General features: G+C 36.0%; 4 protein-coding genes across 7 annotated transcripts; 2 read left to right on the forward strand and 2 right to left on the reverse strand.

Moving 5' to 3' along the window:
- Positions 1-671: 671 nt before the first annotated feature.
- On the reverse strand, positions 672-5,755 carry LOC130991986 (ATP-dependent zinc metalloprotease FTSH 8, mitochondrial-like). 4 transcript variants are annotated; one of them, XM_057916428.1, is made up of 9 exons: positions 5,554-5,749; positions 5,390-5,437; positions 5,230-5,312; positions 5,090-5,161; positions 4,707-4,849; positions 2,729-3,223; positions 1,825-2,601; positions 1,498-1,725; positions 672-1,378 (listed from the first exon to the last, which is right to left on the reverse strand). In XM_057916428.1, exons 2-9 carry the CDS (start codon positions 5,434-5,436, stop codon positions 872-874), a joined length of 2,352 nt encoding a protein of 783 aa, XP_057772411.1. In that variant the 5' UTR covers position 5,437; positions 5,554-5,749; the 3' UTR covers positions 672-871. The 4 variants fall into 4 exon arrangements, with proteins under 4 accessions (XP_057772411.1, XP_057772412.1, XP_057772409.1 ...); XM_057916429.1 differs by having other exon boundaries at positions 5,390-5,440; XM_057916426.1 differs by having other exon boundaries at positions 5,230-5,440; positions 5,554-5,755.
- A 6,512-nt stretch (positions 5,756-12,267) lies between these two features.
- On the forward strand, positions 12,268-15,431 carry LOC130991989 (uncharacterized). Its single transcript, XM_057916432.1, has 5 exons — positions 12,268-12,570; positions 12,657-12,785; positions 13,844-13,947; positions 14,829-14,958; positions 15,059-15,431. Exons 2-5 carry the CDS (start codon positions 12,657-12,659, stop codon positions 15,095-15,097), a joined length of 402 nt encoding a protein of 133 aa, XP_057772415.1. The 5' UTR covers positions 12,268-12,570; the 3' UTR covers positions 15,098-15,431.
- Positions 15,432-15,697: 266 nt separating this feature from the next.
- On the forward strand, positions 15,698-17,395 carry LOC130991990 (UDP-glucose iridoid glucosyltransferase-like). Its single transcript, XM_057916433.1, has 2 exons — positions 15,698-16,306; positions 16,374-17,395. The coding sequence occupies exons 1-2, from the start codon at positions 15,853-15,855 to the stop codon at positions 17,264-17,266; spliced, it is 1,347 nt and encodes a 448-aa protein (XP_057772416.1). The 5' UTR covers positions 15,698-15,852; the 3' UTR covers positions 17,267-17,395.
- Positions 17,371-18,993, reverse strand: LOC130991991 (UDP-glucose iridoid glucosyltransferase-like). The gene is made up of 2 exons (XM_057916434.1): positions 18,501-18,993; positions 17,371-18,416 (listed from the first exon to the last, which is right to left on the reverse strand). The coding sequence occupies exons 1-2, from the start codon at positions 18,964-18,966 to the stop codon at positions 17,542-17,544; spliced, it is 1,341 nt and encodes a 446-aa protein (XP_057772417.1). The 5' UTR covers positions 18,967-18,993; the 3' UTR covers positions 17,371-17,541.
- Between the last annotated feature and the right edge of the window lie 1,371 nt (positions 18,994-20,364).

Here is a 20,364-nt window from a genome sequence, read left to right on the forward strand (position 1 = left end):
TTAATAGTTTTTAAATTTATGAATTATAACAAAAAAGTTAATATTGTGACTTTGATTTAATTGTTAAAGTATTATTTTAATCGTGCTCATATATTGAACCAATATATATTTTACTTTTTTTTTAACTTGAAAAAATATTTTAAAAGTCCTTCATCAGTATGTAAATACAAATGAGATTTACATTCACATTCCTTCTATCGTTAAAGTATTATAAGAAGATAAAAAAAAAATACTCATATAAATTTTAATTTCCATCAAATTGTTTTTTTCTTACCTGCACCTCTCAATCTTTAAAAGATAAATAAACTACACATTTTATCTTTTTTTACATGCACTTCAATATATAATTTGCACCAAACTATTTTTTTATTCAAGTATATGAAAATTTTAAATTGCATTTTTACTTTTCGCACATACATTTCTATAGGAATTTTTCTAGTACATACACTTCTACAAATTTTATTTTGCACCAAGTATCTTCTTGTATTTTTTTCAAATACATACGATTATATCCTTGAAAGACGATTAAACGCCAAAACACCAGAATGGCGTCCATCCTATTTGATTCCTTGTTATTTAAAAAAAATTATTATTTCTAAAAAAAATTATCCTTTTATAGATATAAAGATATAGACCAATATTACGGGCAAGAATACACATGAACATTATTATTTATTATTTTAAAAAATTACTACGTTTTATTTATAGCTACCAATCATTAACTTGGAATGAATCGATTGTATTCCTAGTGCATACCAAGCACGAAAATCAACCATTCATTCTCATTCATCTCCCATCATTAGTCCATTCAATTCCTACTATTTCCATGCTAAATACCTAATCCCATTCGTGATCATCAAAATACTACTACCTACCTCGTGACAGCCTCAGGCGCAGCTCCACCGCCGTCTCCTCCTCCTCCCGTAGTACTTTGCTCCTTACTCCCCTCGTCGTCTCCTCCTCCTCCCGTTGTACTCTGCTTCTTACTCCCGCCGTCTTCGTCTAGGGACCTGTCGAAGTTGTACCTCTCAGCCGGCTGGAAGGGCCTCTCACCAAGCACGCGCACCATGTCGTCCTGGTGAAGAGTTTCCTTCAGGAGCAAGAGCTCAGCAATCTTGGCAACCTCCTCCTTGCGTTCCTCTATCAATTGAACCGTCCGCTCGTACGCCTTTGCAACCATTTCACGGACTTCAGTGTCTATAAGATTAGCTGTTTTGCTGCTATATGGTTTGGTCATCTCAAATCCATCATCTCTATTGGGGAAAGAGAGAAGACCAACTTTCTCGCTGAAACCATACACTGCTACTTGCGCATACGTCATCTTCGTCACCTTCTCCAAATCGTTCTGAGCTCCGGTTGATATTTTTCCCAGCAGCACCTACAAGAAAATTTGCACCTTAGGTGGTAACTGGAAAACTCCCAGTAACATAGTATAGTCACATAAAAAGCAGCTTCTGCTCATCCTAGGTCATAATTTCCCGACTTAAAAGTGGGTACCTGTTCTGCCGCACGTCCACCAAGAGTCATGCAAGTTCTATCAAAGAGCTGCTCTTTTGTCATCAGAAGATTCTCGTTAGGAATATATTGTGCAAAGCCAAGTGCAGCAGTGCCACGAGGTACGATAGTTACTTTCAACAGAGGTTCTGCGTGTTCTAAAAACCAGCCGGCCACAGCATGACCTGATTCGTGATAGGCTACAGTACGGCGTTCAATTTTACTCACAACCTGTTCAAGGAACAGAAAAGGCAAATAAGTCACGATTATCCTATTTTCTATCATGATGGGCAAAATCATCCAAGACAATATCAGCTATTTCCAACTTACCATATTTTTCTTCTCAAGACCACCGATTATTCTGTCTATGGCTGAATCAAAGTGTTCCATTTTGACCTTTGGTTCATCAGATCTGGCAGCAATTAGAGCAGCCTCATTACAAACATTTGCAATATCTGCACCTGCGAATCCAGGAGTGAGGGATGCTAGTCTCTGAGAGATCTGAGAGAAGAGAGCGGGATCACTGTCAATTTTAATCTTCTTCAGATAGATCTGGAATATTTGCTCACGGCCCTTGATATCAGGTTTGTCTATGCTAATTTGGCGATCAAATCGACCAGGTCTCAACAAGGCCTTGTCTAAGATATCTGGTCTATTAGTGCCAGCAAGAACAACCACACCAGAAGTTGTTGCAAATCCATCCATTTCCACAAGCAACTGGTTAAGAGTGTTTTCACGCTCACTATGGGAACCAGTAGATCTTCCACGTCCTCTCGCCCGACCAATTGCATCAATTTCATCTATGAATATGATACTAGGTGCGCATTCCCTTGCCTCTTGGAACAAACTTCTAACTCTCGAAGGCCCAACTCCCACAAACATCTCCATGAAATCAGAACCACATATGGACAGAAAAGGCACGCCAGATTCACCAGCTGTTGCTTTTGCTAGGAGTGTTTTACCTGTCCCGGGAGGTCCAACCAATAGAGCGCCTCTAGGGATTTTGGCCCCCAGCTCCTCGTATTTCTTTGGGTTCTTTAGGAAGTGAACAAATTCCATAATCTCTTGCTTTGCTTCATCACAACCTGCAACCTCCTTGAAGTAAATCTGGAATACAGAAAAGAGAGTCAGAAAATAATGTTTAGGATCAGAGACTGGCTCCATATAATGAAAATGGGATAGCGAACGAAAAGCAAGCAGACAATGGTCTTATCAACAAAAGTAAAGAACAAACCTTATTTTTTGCATTCTTATCCATCTTCGTAAAGTGAGCTTTTCCAATGTTAAATATTCCCCGACCACCCTTTCCACCACCACCACCTACTCCGAATCCACCTTGCATTTTTCGGCTCACAGAAAGTATTGACAGTAACAAAAATGTGATGATCGGGGAACCAAGCAAGTCTAGGAGGTGGTTCTCTCCTGAATCATAAGTAACAGGTACATAATCATGTGGGTCTATGCCCAATGCTTCTTGGACTTCATCCAATTTTTCTTCAAATCTTTCAACACTTCCAATGTTGAAGTAGTATTTGTATGTATTTGATTTTGATCTTGGATGTGTGTTGCTAACTGGAGTATTAAAATCAGATTCTTCCGTTGAATCATGGCTACTATCATTCTTCGGTGAGCTTCTTACATATACTTTGGCGACAGATTTATTCGAAATAACGATATGGTCGACCAAACCTGGTTCAAGAAGCTTATTTTTAAATTCTTGAAAACTAATCTGCAAATTGATAATCCAATGAATGATATGTTAATCATTATGTAATGGTGAAATCTCACAACAACATACGGATAAAAATAACAATAAAATAAAATAAAACTCTCATCATACAATCCCTAAAAGCAAGCCACCTAACTTTGCATGAGACACTGCAAACAAGAAGTAGTACTAGAAAGGTATGAGGAACATAATTAGGAAACAAGTAAAGATCAAGAAATATATTTAGTCAATTGACCTAAAAGTAGAGACGAGTAAGGGTACAAGATAATTCAATTAAAAAAATGACAGATAAAATAATTTATATGACCTTAATTTGCTTAAGTATTTGCAGATAGCCAGATATGAACTTTTTCGCATGAAACATCCAAGCAGTGAAGACCTTCTGTATACACCGAGAGGTCTAGGGTTCCAAACTCCACTGCTCCCCATCCCTAAGTCTCGCCCCCCCCCCCCCCAAAAAAAAATCCCCGAGTGTGTCGCCTAGGGAGTATTAGTACTAGCCTACTACGCTAAGCTTTTACCTAAAGTTAAAGCAACATTCAACTTGCACCTGGAAGAGGGGTGGGAACTATGAAATTACAAGAGGCCATGAATACCAAAATAAAAAAGGAATACATAGAGAGCGATGAAACACGTTTAACAAAATCTACATTAGGTAGCTTAAAGATTAATTAATGTTTAGCCTAACATTATAAAATTAGACAATAATTAGTACATCAGCACTGAAAAAATTAGTGGTTCATGAGATCAAGAAACTGACTAGAAAGCTGGAAGCCATTAAGCTAATAAAACAAGCTGTACGGAAAATGTCAACAAAAGGAGCTAAAGTAAACAAGAGTTTTTTTATTGTCTGCCTGAAAGATCAACAATCTACACAATGTTCAAGAATTATGCTATCAGAACTTGATCGACCAGAGACTCAAAAACACACCAACTCTATTGCTCTTGAGCAAAATCAAGATCTGAAGCGAAACATAGAGAACAGACTCGTATGTCTGGGGCCCTTAACTTGAATTTTTAAGATAAAGCATAAACGGATGATAGCCAAAAATGAATTCAACGGTGATTGTACTTCTTTTTTACTTATGTATATTACTAAAAGAGTACTTTTGTAAATAAAATAAAACATTAACTCCAATAAAGCATATGGTGTCATTAATTTGTTTAGATCTTTTAAGGAAAACTTACACCATGGTGGAAATCTTTAAAGTACAAATACAGCTGAATTAGTAATTATTAATAAATTAATTAATCAGGGGTTAACTAATGATTAATAGGGTTTAAATTAGGGTTTATTAATCCCCAAACTAGGACTACTAATCATAATTAGGATTTAATTAGGGTTGATGCCCAGGAGTGTGCCTCTTTGAAGAATCGAAATATATGAAACTTAAATACCAGTTTCAAAAACTAAGTCCTGCTATTCTCTATGTCATATGAACAAGTTAAATTGCATTAACTTGTAAATAAGCTGATTGTATACCTGTTTCCCTTTAGCTGGCTCCGTTACTATCGATACTAGCAGCGAAAGCACCAGCGAAATAATGATCATATTTTGCGTACTTAGGTCATCCAATTTGAAGTTAAACCGAGTGTTGCCATCATCCTCAGATTTCTTCTCTTTCTCTAAGATAGAATAAGGTTAATCAGAATAACTCATCACAAAAACTTCTCTACAGCGTTATCATAATATTTTCAGCTCCCAACGCTTTGATACAGCTGTACAGAGACAAATGAGACCATGGAAACGATGAACAGCAATATTTTCTTTGGCACAAGAAAAATGTCGAACTAATTGAGGAATAATATTTGATGTTTGGACCTCTTATGTCAAGAAACTTCTTCCATTAATACTTGAACACGAACCTTTGGAGTCCGACTCTTGCTCACTCTTTTTCGGAATCTCCTTCTTGCCATTGGGGTAAAAATTCTCGTAATCTGCAAACAGGAAAAAATGTAAGAACTACGAACTACATCGTCAATTGAGAAGAAACTGTGTCGCTTACTCTTCTTCTTGGGCGGTTTACTACAGAAAAATCGATAAATTCCCGGGTATCCAGCGATGTATTTCAAATCTGACAAAGAAGCCCTAGAAATCGATCCTTTATTAGCTCCAGCAGCAGCTAAAAAACCTCTCATAAACTCTAGTTTTCCATTCAAACTCACTTTGTTCCAAATGAAGGCTCTCCCCTTACTAGCTCCGTTAACCACATTCTGCTAAAAAACCAAAATCACGCTAAACAATCAGGATAAAATTTCGTAACAAAAACTGAAGAAACAAAAAGGAAATGGAAATGAAAAATCATATTCACACAGAGAGAATCGCGTACTCTGCAACGAGAGGAACGAGCTAGCGAAGCTCCGATTCTGGAATAGATCATTCTTCAAAATTCCAACGATTCGCGTCGGTTTTCTCCTTGAATTTCTTCGAAAATTTCAGTGACGAAACTATGTGTGAATTGATTATATGCGTAGGGTTTTTGCGGTTGGTAACTCTGATTGTACGAAATTAGAGAGGTGAAGAATCTCTTTCTGTTTTTGGTTTTTTATAGATGGAATTGTTTAATTTTTTTTTATTTGAAGTTGATCAAATTTGTGTATATTAATTATTTTTTGAGATAATTATTTATTCTATAATGAGATGTAAATCTACCAAAAAAAAATATCCGATCAACTAAAACGAGATCTTATAGGATTATTAATTTATGTATCTTGTCAATTAAGAAATTAGATATATTATTAGGAAATTACATTTAGCATATAATAATAATAATAATAATAATAATAATAATAATAATAATAATAATAATAATAATAATAATAATAATAATAATAATAATAATAATAATAATAGTTGTTGTTGTTAATTTTGTGGGATTGAGAATGTTAGACCAGTCATGCAATATCATGCATGAAGCAAGTTGGTACACTTCGACCAAATGCATGTGATTAGTGACTACACTCACAAAGATTATATGCATTTTTTATTGCATACTCCGTACTTTCTATTTTCGTCTCATAACTGTGTCTATATACTCCCTCCGTCTCACTGTAAGTGAGACCTTTTTTTTAGGCATAGGAATTAAGAAAAGTGTATTTTGTGTGTAGGTGAAAAAGTGAAAAGGTGTTTAAAATGAAAAAAAATTACCCAAAAAGAAAAGAGTCTCACTTACAGTGGGACACCCAAAATAGAAAGAGTTTCAGATACAGTGGGACGAAGGGAGTATTTTTTTACCATTTAAAAATATTATACTAGTATCTAATAAAAATATATAATTTTTTTATTTTTAAACAGTATCTCACCACAACTAGTGGCGGAGCCAGGGATGGTTGTAGCTGAATCCACTCCAAATTTTGACTTTTTTTTCATAAATAATTTTAGGGTTAATTGCCCATAAAATACTGAACTTTCGTCTAATTTTGGTTTTGCACACGAACTTTGAACTGTAGCGTGAAAATTACTAAACTTTAGATTTTATCTGTTTTTGCTACTTATCCAAATTCCGGTCAAATATCAAGCTAATATGATGTGCCAATATTTGACGTGACGTATTTATTGTTAATTTCTTATTAATAAAAAAAGAACACAAAGCAAATAACCAAAATTGTCAATAACTTAATATATCAAATCAAATAATAGTATTTTTTTTTTATTCTCAAGTTTAAATCAATTTTTTTCTAATTCACACAACTCAAGTAGAAGTCATTCAAATAGTATAAATATATATAGTTTATAAAAAAATTAATCTTTAGATAATGAAAATTTAATAAACTTTATTACTTAGCTAAATAAATTTTTGTATATATTAAGTTATTGATAATTAAAAAAAAATTGGCTGACACACCTAAATTTGAAGAATCCCCTTACTATTATTTTATTTATTTAATTAATTAATTCAACTAAAAAAATATACTATTATTTGATTTGATTTATTAAATTATTGACAATTTGAGTTATTTATTTGTGTTCTTTTTTTATTGTTAAGAAATTAAATAAAAAATATAATTTTGCCAACCAATTGTCACACAAGAATAAATACACCACGTCTAAATTGGCACAATATATATATATATATATATATATATATATATATATATTAGCTTGGTATTTGGTCGGAATTTGGATTAGTAGCAAAATCAGATAAAATCAAAAGTTTAGTAACTATTACGCCACAATTCAAAGTTTGTGTGTAAAACCAGAATTGAATGAAAATTCAGCATTTTATGGGCAATTAACCCATAATTTTAAAATGTACTATTAATTTGTGATTCAAATTCTATTGTTAGATAGAATATAATTGTTAATTTGTGGTGAGTTTGTGAGGTATAATTTGTCTTTAATTTGTGCATCTGCTCAATTTGTGTCGATTTAATGTAATTAATTTAAAAGAAATTTTGTTTGTGAATTGATTAATATCATTTTTTTAAGTACCACTAACATAAATTAATCTACTTTAATAAGAAATGAAACGATATTTTTTGGGATTTTGGCAAATAAAATCACGAACTATTTTGAATTTGTAATTTTAACGTGATTTTTGAAGTATGACAAATTAAATCACCACCTTTTCAATTTTTGCAATTTCATCTCTCCAATTTTATTCGATCGCCGAATTATTGAATTGGAGTTTACGTGGATTAGTTCGCCATATACATAATATTCATGTTACGACGTTGTTTTCTATAAAATTGATGAACATTGAAAATCATAGTGCAAACATAGGATACAATCTCTTTATAATTTGGAGAAAGGTTCAATTGAAATTGTGCGAAACGACGTCGTTTAAGTCTCACAAAAACGGTGCCGTCTTTACTAATCCACGTAAGCTCCAATTCAACACTCTGGCGATCGAAAAAAAATCTGGGGGACGTAATTGCAAAAATTAAGAAGGTGGTGATTTAATTCGTCACACTTCAAAAGTCGCGTTAAAATTGCAAACTCAAAATAGTTCGTGATTTTATTTGTCAAAAGCCCATATTTTTTTTCCAAAAACATAGAAGTGGGTGGACTATACATAATGCATTAAGTAAGAAAAAAAAATAATTGTGTGTATAATGCCCAAAATGTTTTGACTCGGATGCTACCGCCCCAAATCTCGTGCAAGTCCAACTCCCAATGAAAATTCCCAGCTCTATTAATTTTTTTTACCCTCATTTTATCAACTTACTAGCATTTGCACCCCGTGCAATGCACGGAAAACGTTTTTATATTTTTATATATATAAATTGATACCAGCTCAATTATCATATTTATAAATATAAGAAAAAATTAATTTTCACTTAATATATTTGAGTTGAATATTCAAAAAATAAAAAAATAAAGAAAAATTCACAATAATAAAAATTGATATTGTGAAAAGGCATAAATAATAAGTAAAAAGAATAAAATAGAAAAAAATTGATTTATTCAAAAAAAGAGGAGAGATGAGAGAGAATTTTTAAAAATCATTAATCTTTAAATAAATATAACTCTCCGTTTTAAATCAAATATTTACATAAAATATACTCCATCAAATTAATGCTCTTATCATGATATTTAATTTGATATATTTCTATAGCATGTGCATTATTTAGAGTATCAATTTGAATTTAGGGTTAAGTACCAAATACCCCCCCAACGTTGGGGCCCCTATCGCGTATAGGACCCTATAGTCAGGGTATGTGCTGTTTACTACCTCAACGTGGCTAAACCTAAGCAAATCCCCCCCCAACGTGCCTAAACCTAAGCAAATCCCCCCCTGCGTTAAGTCACTGTTGGGGGGGTATTTGGTACTTCCCCCCAACGTTGGGGGGGATTTGCTTAGGTTTAGCCACGTTGAGGTAGTAAACAGCACATACCCTGACTATAGGGTCCTATACGCGATAGGGGCCCCAACGTTGGGGGGGTATTTGGTACTTAACCCTTGAATTTATAATTTGTTAATATGGATATACATATATAATCAAATAAAAGGCCATTCAAATTTAGTTTTAAGAATTGCTCGTTAGTTTTTATAATATATTAGTGGATTTATTTGAATTTTTTGAATGAGTTAATGTGTAAGTGAGATAGTAGGGTGAGTGGGATATAATTTATTTGTAACCTTCATGTTGAATATATTTTCAAAATTGCCATTCAAATCAATTTGAAATTGATTTGAAATCAATTTCTAATTGAAAATTGCTGTTTTAATATAGTATAGATTTACAATTTTACCATACATGATCCATTAAAATCTTTTTAAGTTATCTCACTATTATAATAAAGTAGAGGTTACTTTGGAGAATTAGACTTGATAGATAAAAATAATAAAACTATTAATTTGTTTGCTTTTATGGATTGAAGTTCTGGATATCACAAGGCCCTTGATTAGTTTATCATTTAAACTAGTTTTGTTTTGATTTTTATCACACGAAAAAAAATGAGATTTGATAAACTTTATTATTGATGATAAAAATACTCAAACATTTTTATCAATTTATCCACTTGTAACACATTCAACCAGTGTGATCAAAATTGATGCACACTTTTGTGCGACGAAGGCAATATATGAAACTTTTTTTTTAAATCAAATGCATAATTTGTTTGCAAAACAGCAAACAAATCTTTGTGTACAACGATATGAGATGAATATAAGAATATGAAATATAGTTGACGGTCTCTTTTTAATTTAAATATAAATGAATGCGACAAAAGGAATGAACACCACAGCTCCAAACGTCTTTGACATGCAGATATAGTGAGAAATGTGGATGTAAAATTCAAAGCCAAATGTATTATTGTAGTAGATAGTTTATATCCAAACATAAAACTTATTCCTTGAAAAGGTTTTTTTTTTTTTTTTTTGTGATTTTCGTTTTGCTTTAATTCATATAATTAAAGCATATCGTGTAGGCATCAGGAGTGTTATTGCGCACTTTATATGCAAAATTAAAATATCCATATTTCGATCATGTGTTGATGGAATTATGGAAATAGTCATGAATCCAAGTATCCAACACCTAGCAACATATGCTCAACCATCTCCAAATGTTTATAGGAAGGATCATACTTTTATTTAAATAAAAACAACAACAAATTAAATTCAAATGACCGCATGCTACTTGAATTTTTGGCAATCGCATGCTACTTGAATTGATAAGTATTTATATTCAAGAGCCATGTCACCGAGTTTAAGATTTGTGGTTTTTTTTATGTCATTTATTTTAAATTATAATCACAAGAGATATCAAAATATAATCAAATAACTAAATATTATAAGATTATTATTGATGACTCAAAAAGTTTAATTTATTTGAATCAGAGCGTGGGTTGTTCATAACTTCATAAGTAAATACTTATTTTTTAACAAAACGTGCACACTTTAGTTACAATCCATTTTTATCCTCTATCCCATTTTTAATATCCCATTATAGTATTTTTCTTCAATTTCAATTTATTATGTTTTTCTATATTTTTAAGATCATAAAATTAAGATTAGTGTGATTATTCATACCACATAGTATGAGGCAATATACATAATACAAATTTTAATTATAACAGATAATGATTTATTATTGATTAAATTGCCCTAATATTAATTACAATGTCGTTATTAAATAGTTTAATTACAAGGGCATTTTATGAATAAAAATTTTATATATAATCTTACATCATGCCAAACAATATACTATATTTTACATATATTTTAATGCATTCTACCAAACATGCTAATAATTTTTTTTGATGGGAAACATGATAATAACTTAACATAGAATAAAAGACATCCCAATCAAATATATCATACCTTATCATATATCACATACCAAAACGAGCTTCTATTGTATTAATATTTCTATTGATTTTTTATTTATTTAGATTCATCAGCATACAAGAAAAATATTTAAGATAATAGACTGGTATATAGCTTGTTATAGGAAAAGTTATGGGTAAAATTAGCAATTAATGTGCAAACAAGTAAAATATTTGCTTCGTTCCAGCTATCTTCAGACTTTTCTTTGGGTACGAAAATTTAAAAAAATATACTCCCTCCGTCTCCAAAATAAGTTCATCTTTTTTTTGGGACGTCCCCTAACTAAGTTTCTCTTTCTTTCTTTTCATTTTTGGTCAACTACCCCACAACTAATAATACTTTATTTATTATTATTTTTCATTTTTCATCACTCTCAATACTTTTTTTTTTTGAGGAATCACTCTCAATACTAATTAAAACACTTTTTCACATTTTCACCACTCTCAATACTAATTATAACATATTTTTCTCCACTATCAATACACTTTACCATTTTTCCTTAAAACTCGTGCCGTCCCCAAAGATGAACTTATTTTGGGGACGGAGGGAGTAGTATTTTGCAAATGAGATTCAGTGTACCACACTTTATATATCACTTTGTGTCCCACTTTCAATTTTGTTTAATTTCTTATAGTATATTTTTTTTCAATTTCAATTTTATATGCTTTAGATTAATTTTGTGATAATTAACAAGGGTTTATTCCATCAATCTAGGGTATATAATTATTTTTATCATTTAATTTCACTTTTATTAGCTAATAATAGGTTGATAAATTCAAAGTCATGGTATATACTTTTTAAAAAATTTAATTTTTTGAAATAAAAATTAAATATAATTCATAGTATTATAATAAATTTTATTTTTATAAAAAATATTTTTAAAATAATAGATATAAGGATGTGACACAGTGGCACACATAAAATTGTGGGACACTGGATCCCATCTGAGTATTTTATGTGTAAATGTAAAAGTAAATAAAAGGTAAAATTTTGTCAAATAAGGAAATGTCTCAAGACAGGTGAGACGCCCAAAAAAAAAATGTCTTAAGATACGTACCGAGGGAGTAGTTTGTTTTAGGGATAATTAAGTGTATGATTGAACAGGACCAACATGCTATATTTTTTAAAAATATTATTTGTATTTTAATGTATCATAAATTATTATTGTTATGATCAAATTCGTAAATAGGAATATATGATGTTAAATTAAGGATTTTTGAAAAAAAGTTAAATTAAGGAAAATAAATTGATTTGAGGGGTTTATATAAATATTTTGCCTTTTCCCCAACAAAGATCAAATCTCAGGTTAAATTATTAGAGAGAGAGAGAGGGAGAGTGAGTATAATTCTGATACACGTCCAGAGATAGAGAGGGAGAAGGAGAGACCAAAAGGCAGTATAAAACTCACAGCTGTAGCAAGTTTATCGCCGGCCACATCACGTGCTCTGCAAATTCTCTTCGTCTCTCTCTCAATTTTTCGATTGTTTATGCTCTGAATCATATCGGTCTTCTGATTCTCCCTTTTCCCCAATCTGAATCTCCGAATTGTTCCAATAATCAGCCCTAATTCTTACTGTGAGTATCTGTTTTACAGATTTTGTGATTTCTTAAGAATTCTTAATCTGAGGGGTTTTGATCGGTTTAATGATTGGTGATTTCAGATGAGAGAGAGGAAATCGGCGAAGTTGAATCAACAACAGCAGCAGCCGCAGCTGCAGCATCATCCGAATGGTCACTTGTCTCCGTTTAAATTGGCGAAATTGTTAGATCCTGATGCTTCATGGGACAAGGTTTCAGCTCTTTCCGATTTCTTGCTAGTTTTGTGAGTTGCAGAACTATTTTTGTTATGCTTAACTAGTCGATTTTTAAGCTCAGATGATCAGCATTCAAATTGAAAAAGTATTGTCTTAATTGAGGTATAGTATCAGAAAGAGTTATGCAATTTATTCATGAATGTTGATGGGCTGAGTACTTTACTGAGAGCAAGAAGTTGAGTAGTGCATGGGTAAACGAGCGTAGTAGCTTTTCACGTAGGATATCTTTGAGTAACAACTAGAGTAGAACGCATTCTGGTTGGGTTCGGTTTCCTCAAGTCCGTGTCAAGTTGATTTTATTTTTAGGAGTATAAGGTTTTTTTTTTTTTTTTTCTATACCTCGTGGTTGTATCTGGAAAAGATGGTAGTAGTTTGGCTAATTGCTATACTGGAATTGGAAAAGAATCAAAAACGTATCTTTTTGACTAATCCTAGTTCAGATGGACATAGGTAAAGTTAATACCTATCTGATTTATATCTTCTATATTGCCTATGTTTTGATTAGGAAACCTTTAAATTGTGTTAAAATTAAGTAAAAGAAAAGGCATATGAGCTTAAACCCTTGGTTTTACACCTATCCTTTTGGAAATCTCCACATTGGATCTCTTTGTGTGTTTATGAACAGTCATCATTAATGAATGTGAGATAGGTGGTGAGAGATACTACAGCTCATCTTTAGTAGTTTCAAGAATGGGCCTAACCAAATTTTGGAATGAACTTTATTATGTGAATGTGTGACAGGTGGTTATTGCAGGTTCGAAAACATCTTATTCTTTCATAAACCTGACTATTTAAGAACTATTATTGTTCCGCTTATACATCTAAAACTGCCATGTTAATTCAAGTATACTTGGCACAATTTCTAATATCAGTGATTGATGCAATCAATTTGGAAAGTCACCTGATACTTGTCCCTTAAAACTTTGGGTTGTCTATGTTAGTTATTGATACAATTGATTTGGAGTACGCTGATAATTTATTATTTGATCTGCACATTGCAATTCACATGAAATCGCTGTTACTATATGTTACAGGATCAGCTTGGAGACGTGCTACATTGGATTAGACAAGCATTGGGCCTTCTTTGTGGATTAATATGGGGTGCGATTCCTCTAGTTGGGGGAGTCTGGTTTCTCCTGTAAGTTACTCTCATCTGGAATCTCATTCTGTTTGAGGTTGATGGTTCCTGTTAGTTGGTTGTAGTTTCCATATCAAAGCTTTTATAGAGTTTATTTGTAAATCAGTTGGCAGCATGATATTATTGATGCATTTTATATTTACACTAGTTTGTAAGATATAATTAATCATTTGCTTAAGTGTATCATTACATGTCTAAAGAATCGAATCAGTCCATCGAACTAATGTTTGTATAGTTTCTTAGAGGTCCTTCATCTTTAATAAATTCTGAGGTGTCTTTACACCCTGATAAATAGGATGTTTCTAAAGGTAGTGACTAGTGCCCAGTCATCTGAGGTTGATGGGAATGTTCTGGTGTTGTTGCATCCAAATTGAATTAAATGTCTGTCAGAATAGTAAACTTTACAAGGCCATTTACCAGAGAACTTCATCTAGTTCTCTTTGGTTGACATTAATGACACTTGAAGATTCTATTGACAGTCTCTGTGAAGTATTACACATCCATGTCATTGTCTGGTTGATGGCAAAGCCAGAAAAGTGTGTGTGAATAACAAAATACTATTGCTTACAATTTTGAATGGATCATGTTATAATGTAGGACTGTAAAAGGTGGTTATTGACAAAAATATGTTTTTCCACCTCAAATACAAACAGTCCTAACTGCAATTTATGGAAAAAAGTATGAAATGGCAAAAAGAAAAAAAGAACAAAAAAAGATAACGGACTTGCTAAATCTGGGTGAATGATTATATGGTGTTGCTTGTTAAAGTTTTAGCAAGAAAGCTGAATTTGTGATGTATAAAAGTATTAGTTTATACGTAATCACTTTTGTGCACAAGAAATATCCTTTTGACTATTCATGGTATTGATTTTGACATACAGGTTTGCAGTGTTATCTACGGGGATTATCTATGCATATTATGCCCTTGTTCTAAAAGTTGATGAAGAAGAGTTCGGAGGTCATGGAGCCCTTCTTCAGGAGGGACTTTTCGCTTCAATGTCCCTCTTTCTGGTATAGTGCACATTTTCCTCGTGTTCATTCATTCCCATCATTGCAGTAGGATGTTTCCAAAGTTCTTCGTGTGCTAACTGCCAATTTCACTGCTGTTCAGCTTGCGTGGATTCTAGTATACAGTTTGGCACACTTTTGAGTTTTGACCGCTACTTGGATCACGGTGCTTTGCTCTCATATGCGGACAACGGGGATCGGGCCTTTTAGTTTTGATGTGTTATGAAGTGAACCTTCTATGCCTTGAACTCATCTTGGGGAGTCGAAGACTTTGTTGTATTTGTGGCTCTTCTCGTATTAGCTCGCTAACTCACAGTATAGGCTTGTCTTTTTTTTCCTTATTATTTTTGTTATTAAGATTTTGTTTCTCCTTTTCTTTATTTATTTTGAGGTATAATTTCTTAAATCGCACTCTGTGCATCTACACGGAACGTGACCTATTATTCTCCCACAATAAAGCATTCACTATTTTTATATTTGCGTTTCTTTGGCAAACTAATTGATCATTCTATTCGATGAAAATTTGTATTGGTTAAATGTCACCATTTGTAGATTAATGATGCTATAATTAATTTGTTATAAACATGATGAACAATAAAGTCGCACTGTAATGCCCAGATTTGTAGGTTGAATACATCCTTCTAATAATTTGGAGGCTTCCACATTCGGCAGATGATGCTGAAATCACAATCAAGACAATAATACACACATTCTTGTTTAGTTTCATAAAATACACCGAATGTCTCATTCACAATTCGTACCAAAACGACAGAAAGCCTTAAAACAAGCTCGTAAAATCCAAGAAAATATTGCTCCTCTGCCACACCATTGCCAAGTTCCAATCTTCTCTCGTAGTAATTTCAAGTGAAGAAACCACCTCCGAAAATCCCAGAAAAAATGGAAAAAATCGGAACACGAAAGCTACAAGTAATGCTAGTGCCCCTCCCTCTCCAAGGGCACCTAACACCAATGCTTCAACTAGCAAGTGTTCTTCATTCAAGGGGATTCTCAGTCATAGTTGCACACACCGAGTTCAACTCTCCCAACCCGGGAAACCACCCGGATTTCGCCTTCATCCCTTTGCAAAACGGCGTCTGCTCCCCTTCGGGCAACCTGCTGGAGATGATAGCCACCATCAACACAAACTGCAAGGAGCCACTTGAAAAATGCATTGTGGAGCTGCAAGGCCAAGTTTCTTGCATCATCTATGACTCCCTTTTGCACTTTGTCGACACCGTGGCTCATCATTTGAAGGTTCCCACCATCTTCTTCCGTCCTTCCACTGCTGTCTATATGCAATCCTATCATGCCCTTCTATCACTCCATGAAAAGATGATCATTCCCTTGCCAGGTTTGTGTCTATGTATAATGTGTGTATTATCGTCTCGTGTTATGATCTAACAACCAAACTGTTGCAGAGTCTCACCTTGAGGAAGCAGTGCCAGAGCTTCATCCAGTAATCAGGTTCAAGGATCTGCCTCTTTCAGTCTCCTCCAAGATTCGACAAGTAGTGATAGATTTTGTGAAGAGTTTCAGTGATATAAAATCTTCTGTAGCAGTGATATGGAACAGTGTGGAAATGCTAGATGATTTTTCCCTTCAGCATCAATATCAAGTGCCTTTCTTTCCAATAGGCCCTCTTCACAAAATGGCTTCATCATCATCATCAATGCAAACTAGCCTACTGCAAGAAGATGCCGGCTGCATAGCCTGGCTCGACAAACAAGCCCTCAAATCCGTGCTCTACGTGAGCTTGGGCAGCTTAGCTACGATGAATAGTGAAGCACTAGTTGAGACAGCAATGGGGATTGCCAACAGTGGGCAGCCCTTCTTGTGGGCTATCCGTCCCTCATCCGTTGCAGGCTCAGAGTGGATCGAGTGCCTGCCCCAAGGGCTGAGGGAAGTGATCCAAGAACGAGGGCTGATTGTGAAGTGGGCCCCTCAGAAGGAGGTGCTAGCGCACCCTGCGGTTGGGGGGTTCTTGAGCCATTGTGGGTGGAACTCGACTCTTGAGAGCGTGTGCGAGGGAGTTGCAATGATATGTAGGCCTTTCTTTGGGGACCAAATGATAAATGCAAGGTTCTTGATCCATGTGTGGGAAGTTGGTGTGGAGATAGGTAATGTGGCTGATAGGAAGAGCATTGAGGAGGCTGTGAGAGTGCTGATGGTGGACGACCGAGGGAAGGAGACGAGGCGGAGAGCTGCCGAGATGAAGCATAAGCTGCAACTCTCTAGGGTTAAAGATGGCTCTTCTTGTAAAGCATTGGATGAGTTGGCTCAGTTTATCACATCATTATCACCTCCAAAGTGAAAGTGGGCTTGTTTTGGTTTCTTAGCCCTGTTTCATTGTGATGAAATCTTGAAATTTATGTATCAAATTAATTGTTTGTGTGATTGCTGCTAGAAATCAATATATATTGTGACATGATCAATGTAATGTATCTTGTTCATTATAGAGATTTACTACATTTGCTTTCTATGTAGCACGTAATAAGTTTAATTGAATGAAGTTTAAAATATAATTTATGCAACGAACTATCAAAAGTTAAAAACAATATTTGAAGAGAGGTCTCGAATTCACTCCCCTTACAACGAGTCAACAAACTCTAGCAAGTGATCGAGCGACTCCGAGGACGAGCCCCCTCGTCCCATGCAGCGCTCGATCTCGAGTTTCATCCCCGCCGCTCTCTCTCTCATCTCCCTCCCGCAGTCGCTTTTCATGAGCATCCTCACGGCCTCCTCCACGCCCTTCTCGACGACGCTCCCAAGCTCGACCCCGACCCCCCACACGTGGGTCAGGTACCTCGCGTTGACCAACTGGTCCGCGAAGCACGGCCTACAAATCATGGGGACGCCCTCGCATAGGCTCTCGAGAGTCGAGTTCCAACCACAGTGCGTGAAGAATCCCCCCACGGCGGGGTGTTCCAGGACCTTCCTCTGTGGGGCCCACTCCACCACCAGCCCCCTCCCGCGAACCACGTCGCCGAAATCCCCCGGCAGAGACGCGATCGCGTCCGAGCCGTTCAACAGAGAGGTGCGCACCACCCACAGGAAGGGCTGCTCGCTCCTGGCCAGCCCCCGCGCCATCTCGCACAGCTCGTCCTCGTCGATGATCGCCATGCTGCCCAGGCTCACGTAGATCACTGAGCCGGGAGCTCGTTTGTCGAGCCACGAGAGGCACATCGTGTCCTCCTCGATCAGGCTCGTGGGCAGAGGTGGGGCCATCTTGTGGAGAGGGCCTATGGTGAAGAAGGGGACGGGCCATTGTCGCTGGAGCTGCTGCAACGGCCATTCATCGAGTGCTTCCACAGTGTTCCAGATCACAGCTGCAGACGATCTTATGTTCATGTAGCTTTCCAGAAATTCTTGCACAGATTCTGGGATTTCCCGTGTTGGGTGGAGAGGGAGGTCATTGTACCTCAGCGGATGCAGATTCGGAACGGGAAGCTCCAGTTCACACTCTGCATAGAATTCATACATTTTAGCTAGTTAGTATTTTATATGTTAAAAAGTGTTTATACCTTTGATCTCCCATATATATATACCTGGCAAAGGAATGCGTTTGTGGGCGGCGAGGTCAAAGAGGGCGAGGTGCGAGTGCATGAAGGCGGCGGCGGTGGTTCTGAGCACGATGGTGGGGAGATTGAGGCTGTCGGCGACGACGTCGACGAACTTCATGATATTATCGTATATGACACACACTAGCTCCTCCCCTTCCTCCTCCAGCACGTGCAGCAAGTGTTCACGAAACGAGGCTTGGCAGTTGGCGTTCATCTCGGAGATAACGTTGAGCGCGTTGTAGAAGGACATGTCGCGGCCTTCTAGGCCGTCCGACAAGGCGGCGAATGCAAACTGTGGATAGTTTGAGGTGGTGGGGGAGTTGAAGCGCGTGTGCGCCACCGTGATGGAGAAGCCGCGTCGGTGGAGAAGGGCGGCGAGCTGGAGCATCGGGGTGAGGTGGCCCTGGAAAGGGTAGGGGACGAGCACAACGCGTCGTTTTAGTGGCGCCATGTGTGGAGGGATGAAGATGAAGATGAAGATGAAGTGATGATGAGGATTTATGAGATATATATATGTGTTGCAGTTGCATGTGTGGAAGAAGCAAGGAATTGACATTGTTGAAATATGAATGTTTTGGAAGTATTGATTGGGTGAGTGAGACCGGCGGATTCGGAGATGCTGTCAAAATTTGGTCGTCTGTTTGTCTGAGATGGTTTTAGGTATTTTCAAGTCGGCATTTATTTTTTATACATTATTAAAAAAATACAGTTACTTATGTTCAGATTTTGCATGCAATTTTTAATTAGGATTGTTCGTGCTTGTTTGCTATTGTGCCAATTGTTGGGATTAAAGGAATTGGTTAGGGAACGTGTTTTATTAATTAAGGAGTATTTTCAATTTTATACTATTGCATTGGTGTTTATTTGGCTTAAGACTATGTTTATTAACCATTTACACCAATTCAATTTTTTAATTAAAAAAATAGTTTTCTAGATCACACACACAATTTATAATTCAACTAAATTTATAATTTTATATTGGGTTAATAGCCGAAAAATACACGAAATTTTACCAAATTTGCGTTTTGCACATGAGCTTCAAAAATAGCCCCACAATACACGAACTATTTATTTAATTGCAAATTGCACATGCGTTGACCATATCCTAAATCCTAGATGACGTGGCTCCCGGAATTTGCATACGTGGACGCACCGGCGTTCAAGTAATACGACGTCGTTTTGTAGTTATTTTTAACACTCAAAACGACGTCGTTTTGAGTGATTATAACTAAAAAAAAAAATCCCCACCGCCTGAATCTGCAATCCCCCCGCACCACCACTGCGTGAATCCAGCAACCCCAATCCACCGCCACCGTCTGAATCGAGTTGTCGATTACGAATCCACCACCACTAGCCACCCCAATCCACCGCCACCAGCCACCCCAATCCACTGCTACCGTCTGAATCAAGTTGCCTTTTATGAATCCACCGCCACCAGCCATCCCAATCCACCGCCACCGTCTGAATCAAGTTGCCTATTATGAATCCACCGCCACCAACCACCCCTATCCACCGCCTGCTCAGTCACAAACCCTCACAGCATTCCTAAAACTATTAAGTAAAACAAAAGGGTGGGAGAATCGAGTTGCCTGTTACGAATGTTGCCGAGAATTGCGCGAACGAAAGGGGATCGAGTTGCCGAGAATTGCGCGAACTTTTTCGAGCTTCTTGGCGTTGCCTGTTACGAATGTCGCCGCCATCATTCCCGCTCTTTGGCTTTCTTGCTCTCTGGCCGTGAAAGAGAAATAGATAGAGACAGAGGAGAGGGGAGAGAGAATCGAATGAATGGTGACTGGAATTGGGGATCTAGGGTTTGGGAAAATGGGGAGGCGGCGCCACCGCTTGAGAT

Source organism: Salvia miltiorrhiza, chromosome 7 (genome assembly GCF_028751815.1).
Source record: "Salvia miltiorrhiza cultivar Shanhuang (shh) chromosome 7, IMPLAD_Smil_shh, whole genome shotgun sequence".
Classification (NCBI taxonomy): Eukaryota; Viridiplantae; Streptophyta; class Magnoliopsida; order Lamiales; family Lamiaceae; genus Salvia; species Salvia miltiorrhiza.

Bases quoted from the DNA above. Each gene is read 5' to 3' on its own strand.
- LOC130991986 (XM_057916426.1), bottom strand. From the start codon at position 5,604: ATGATCTATTCCAGAATCGGAGCTTCGCTAGCTCGTTCCTCTCGTTGC. The intron at 5,162-5,229 runs GTAAGCGACACA...TCCTGTTTGCAG, and splicing joins TAAACCGCCCAAGAAGAAGA to ATTACGAGAATTTTTACCCC. The intron at 3,224-4,706 runs GTATACAATCAG...ATCAATTTGCAG, and splicing joins AGCCAGCTAAAGGGAAACAG to ATTAGTTTTCAAGAATTTAA.
- LOC130991989 (XM_057916432.1), top strand. From the start codon at position 12,657: ATGAGAGAGAGGAAATCGGCGAAGTTGAATCAACAACAGCAGCAGCCG. The intron at 13,948-14,828 runs GTAAGTTACTCT...TTTGACATACAG, and splicing joins GGGGGAGTCTGGTTTCTCCT to GTTTGCAGTGTTATCTACGG. The intron at 14,959-15,058 runs GTATAGTGCACA...ACTGCTGTTCAG, and splicing joins CTTCAATGTCCCTCTTTCTG to CTTGCGTGGATTCTAGTATA.
- LOC130991990 (XM_057916433.1), top strand. From the start codon at position 15,853: ATGGAAAAAATCGGAACACGAAAGCTACAAGTAATGCTAGTGCCCCTC. The intron at 16,307-16,373 runs GTTTGTGTCTAT...AAACTGTTGCAG, and splicing joins GATGATCATTCCCTTGCCAG to AGTCTCACCTTGAGGAAGCA.
- LOC130991991 (XM_057916434.1), bottom strand. From the start codon at position 18,966: ATGGCGCCACTAAAACGACGCGTTGTGCTCGTCCCCTACCCTTTCCAG. The intron at 18,417-18,500 runs GTATATATATAT...AATTCTATGCAG, and splicing joins CAAACGCATTCCTTTGCCAG to AGTGTGAACTGGAGCTTCCC.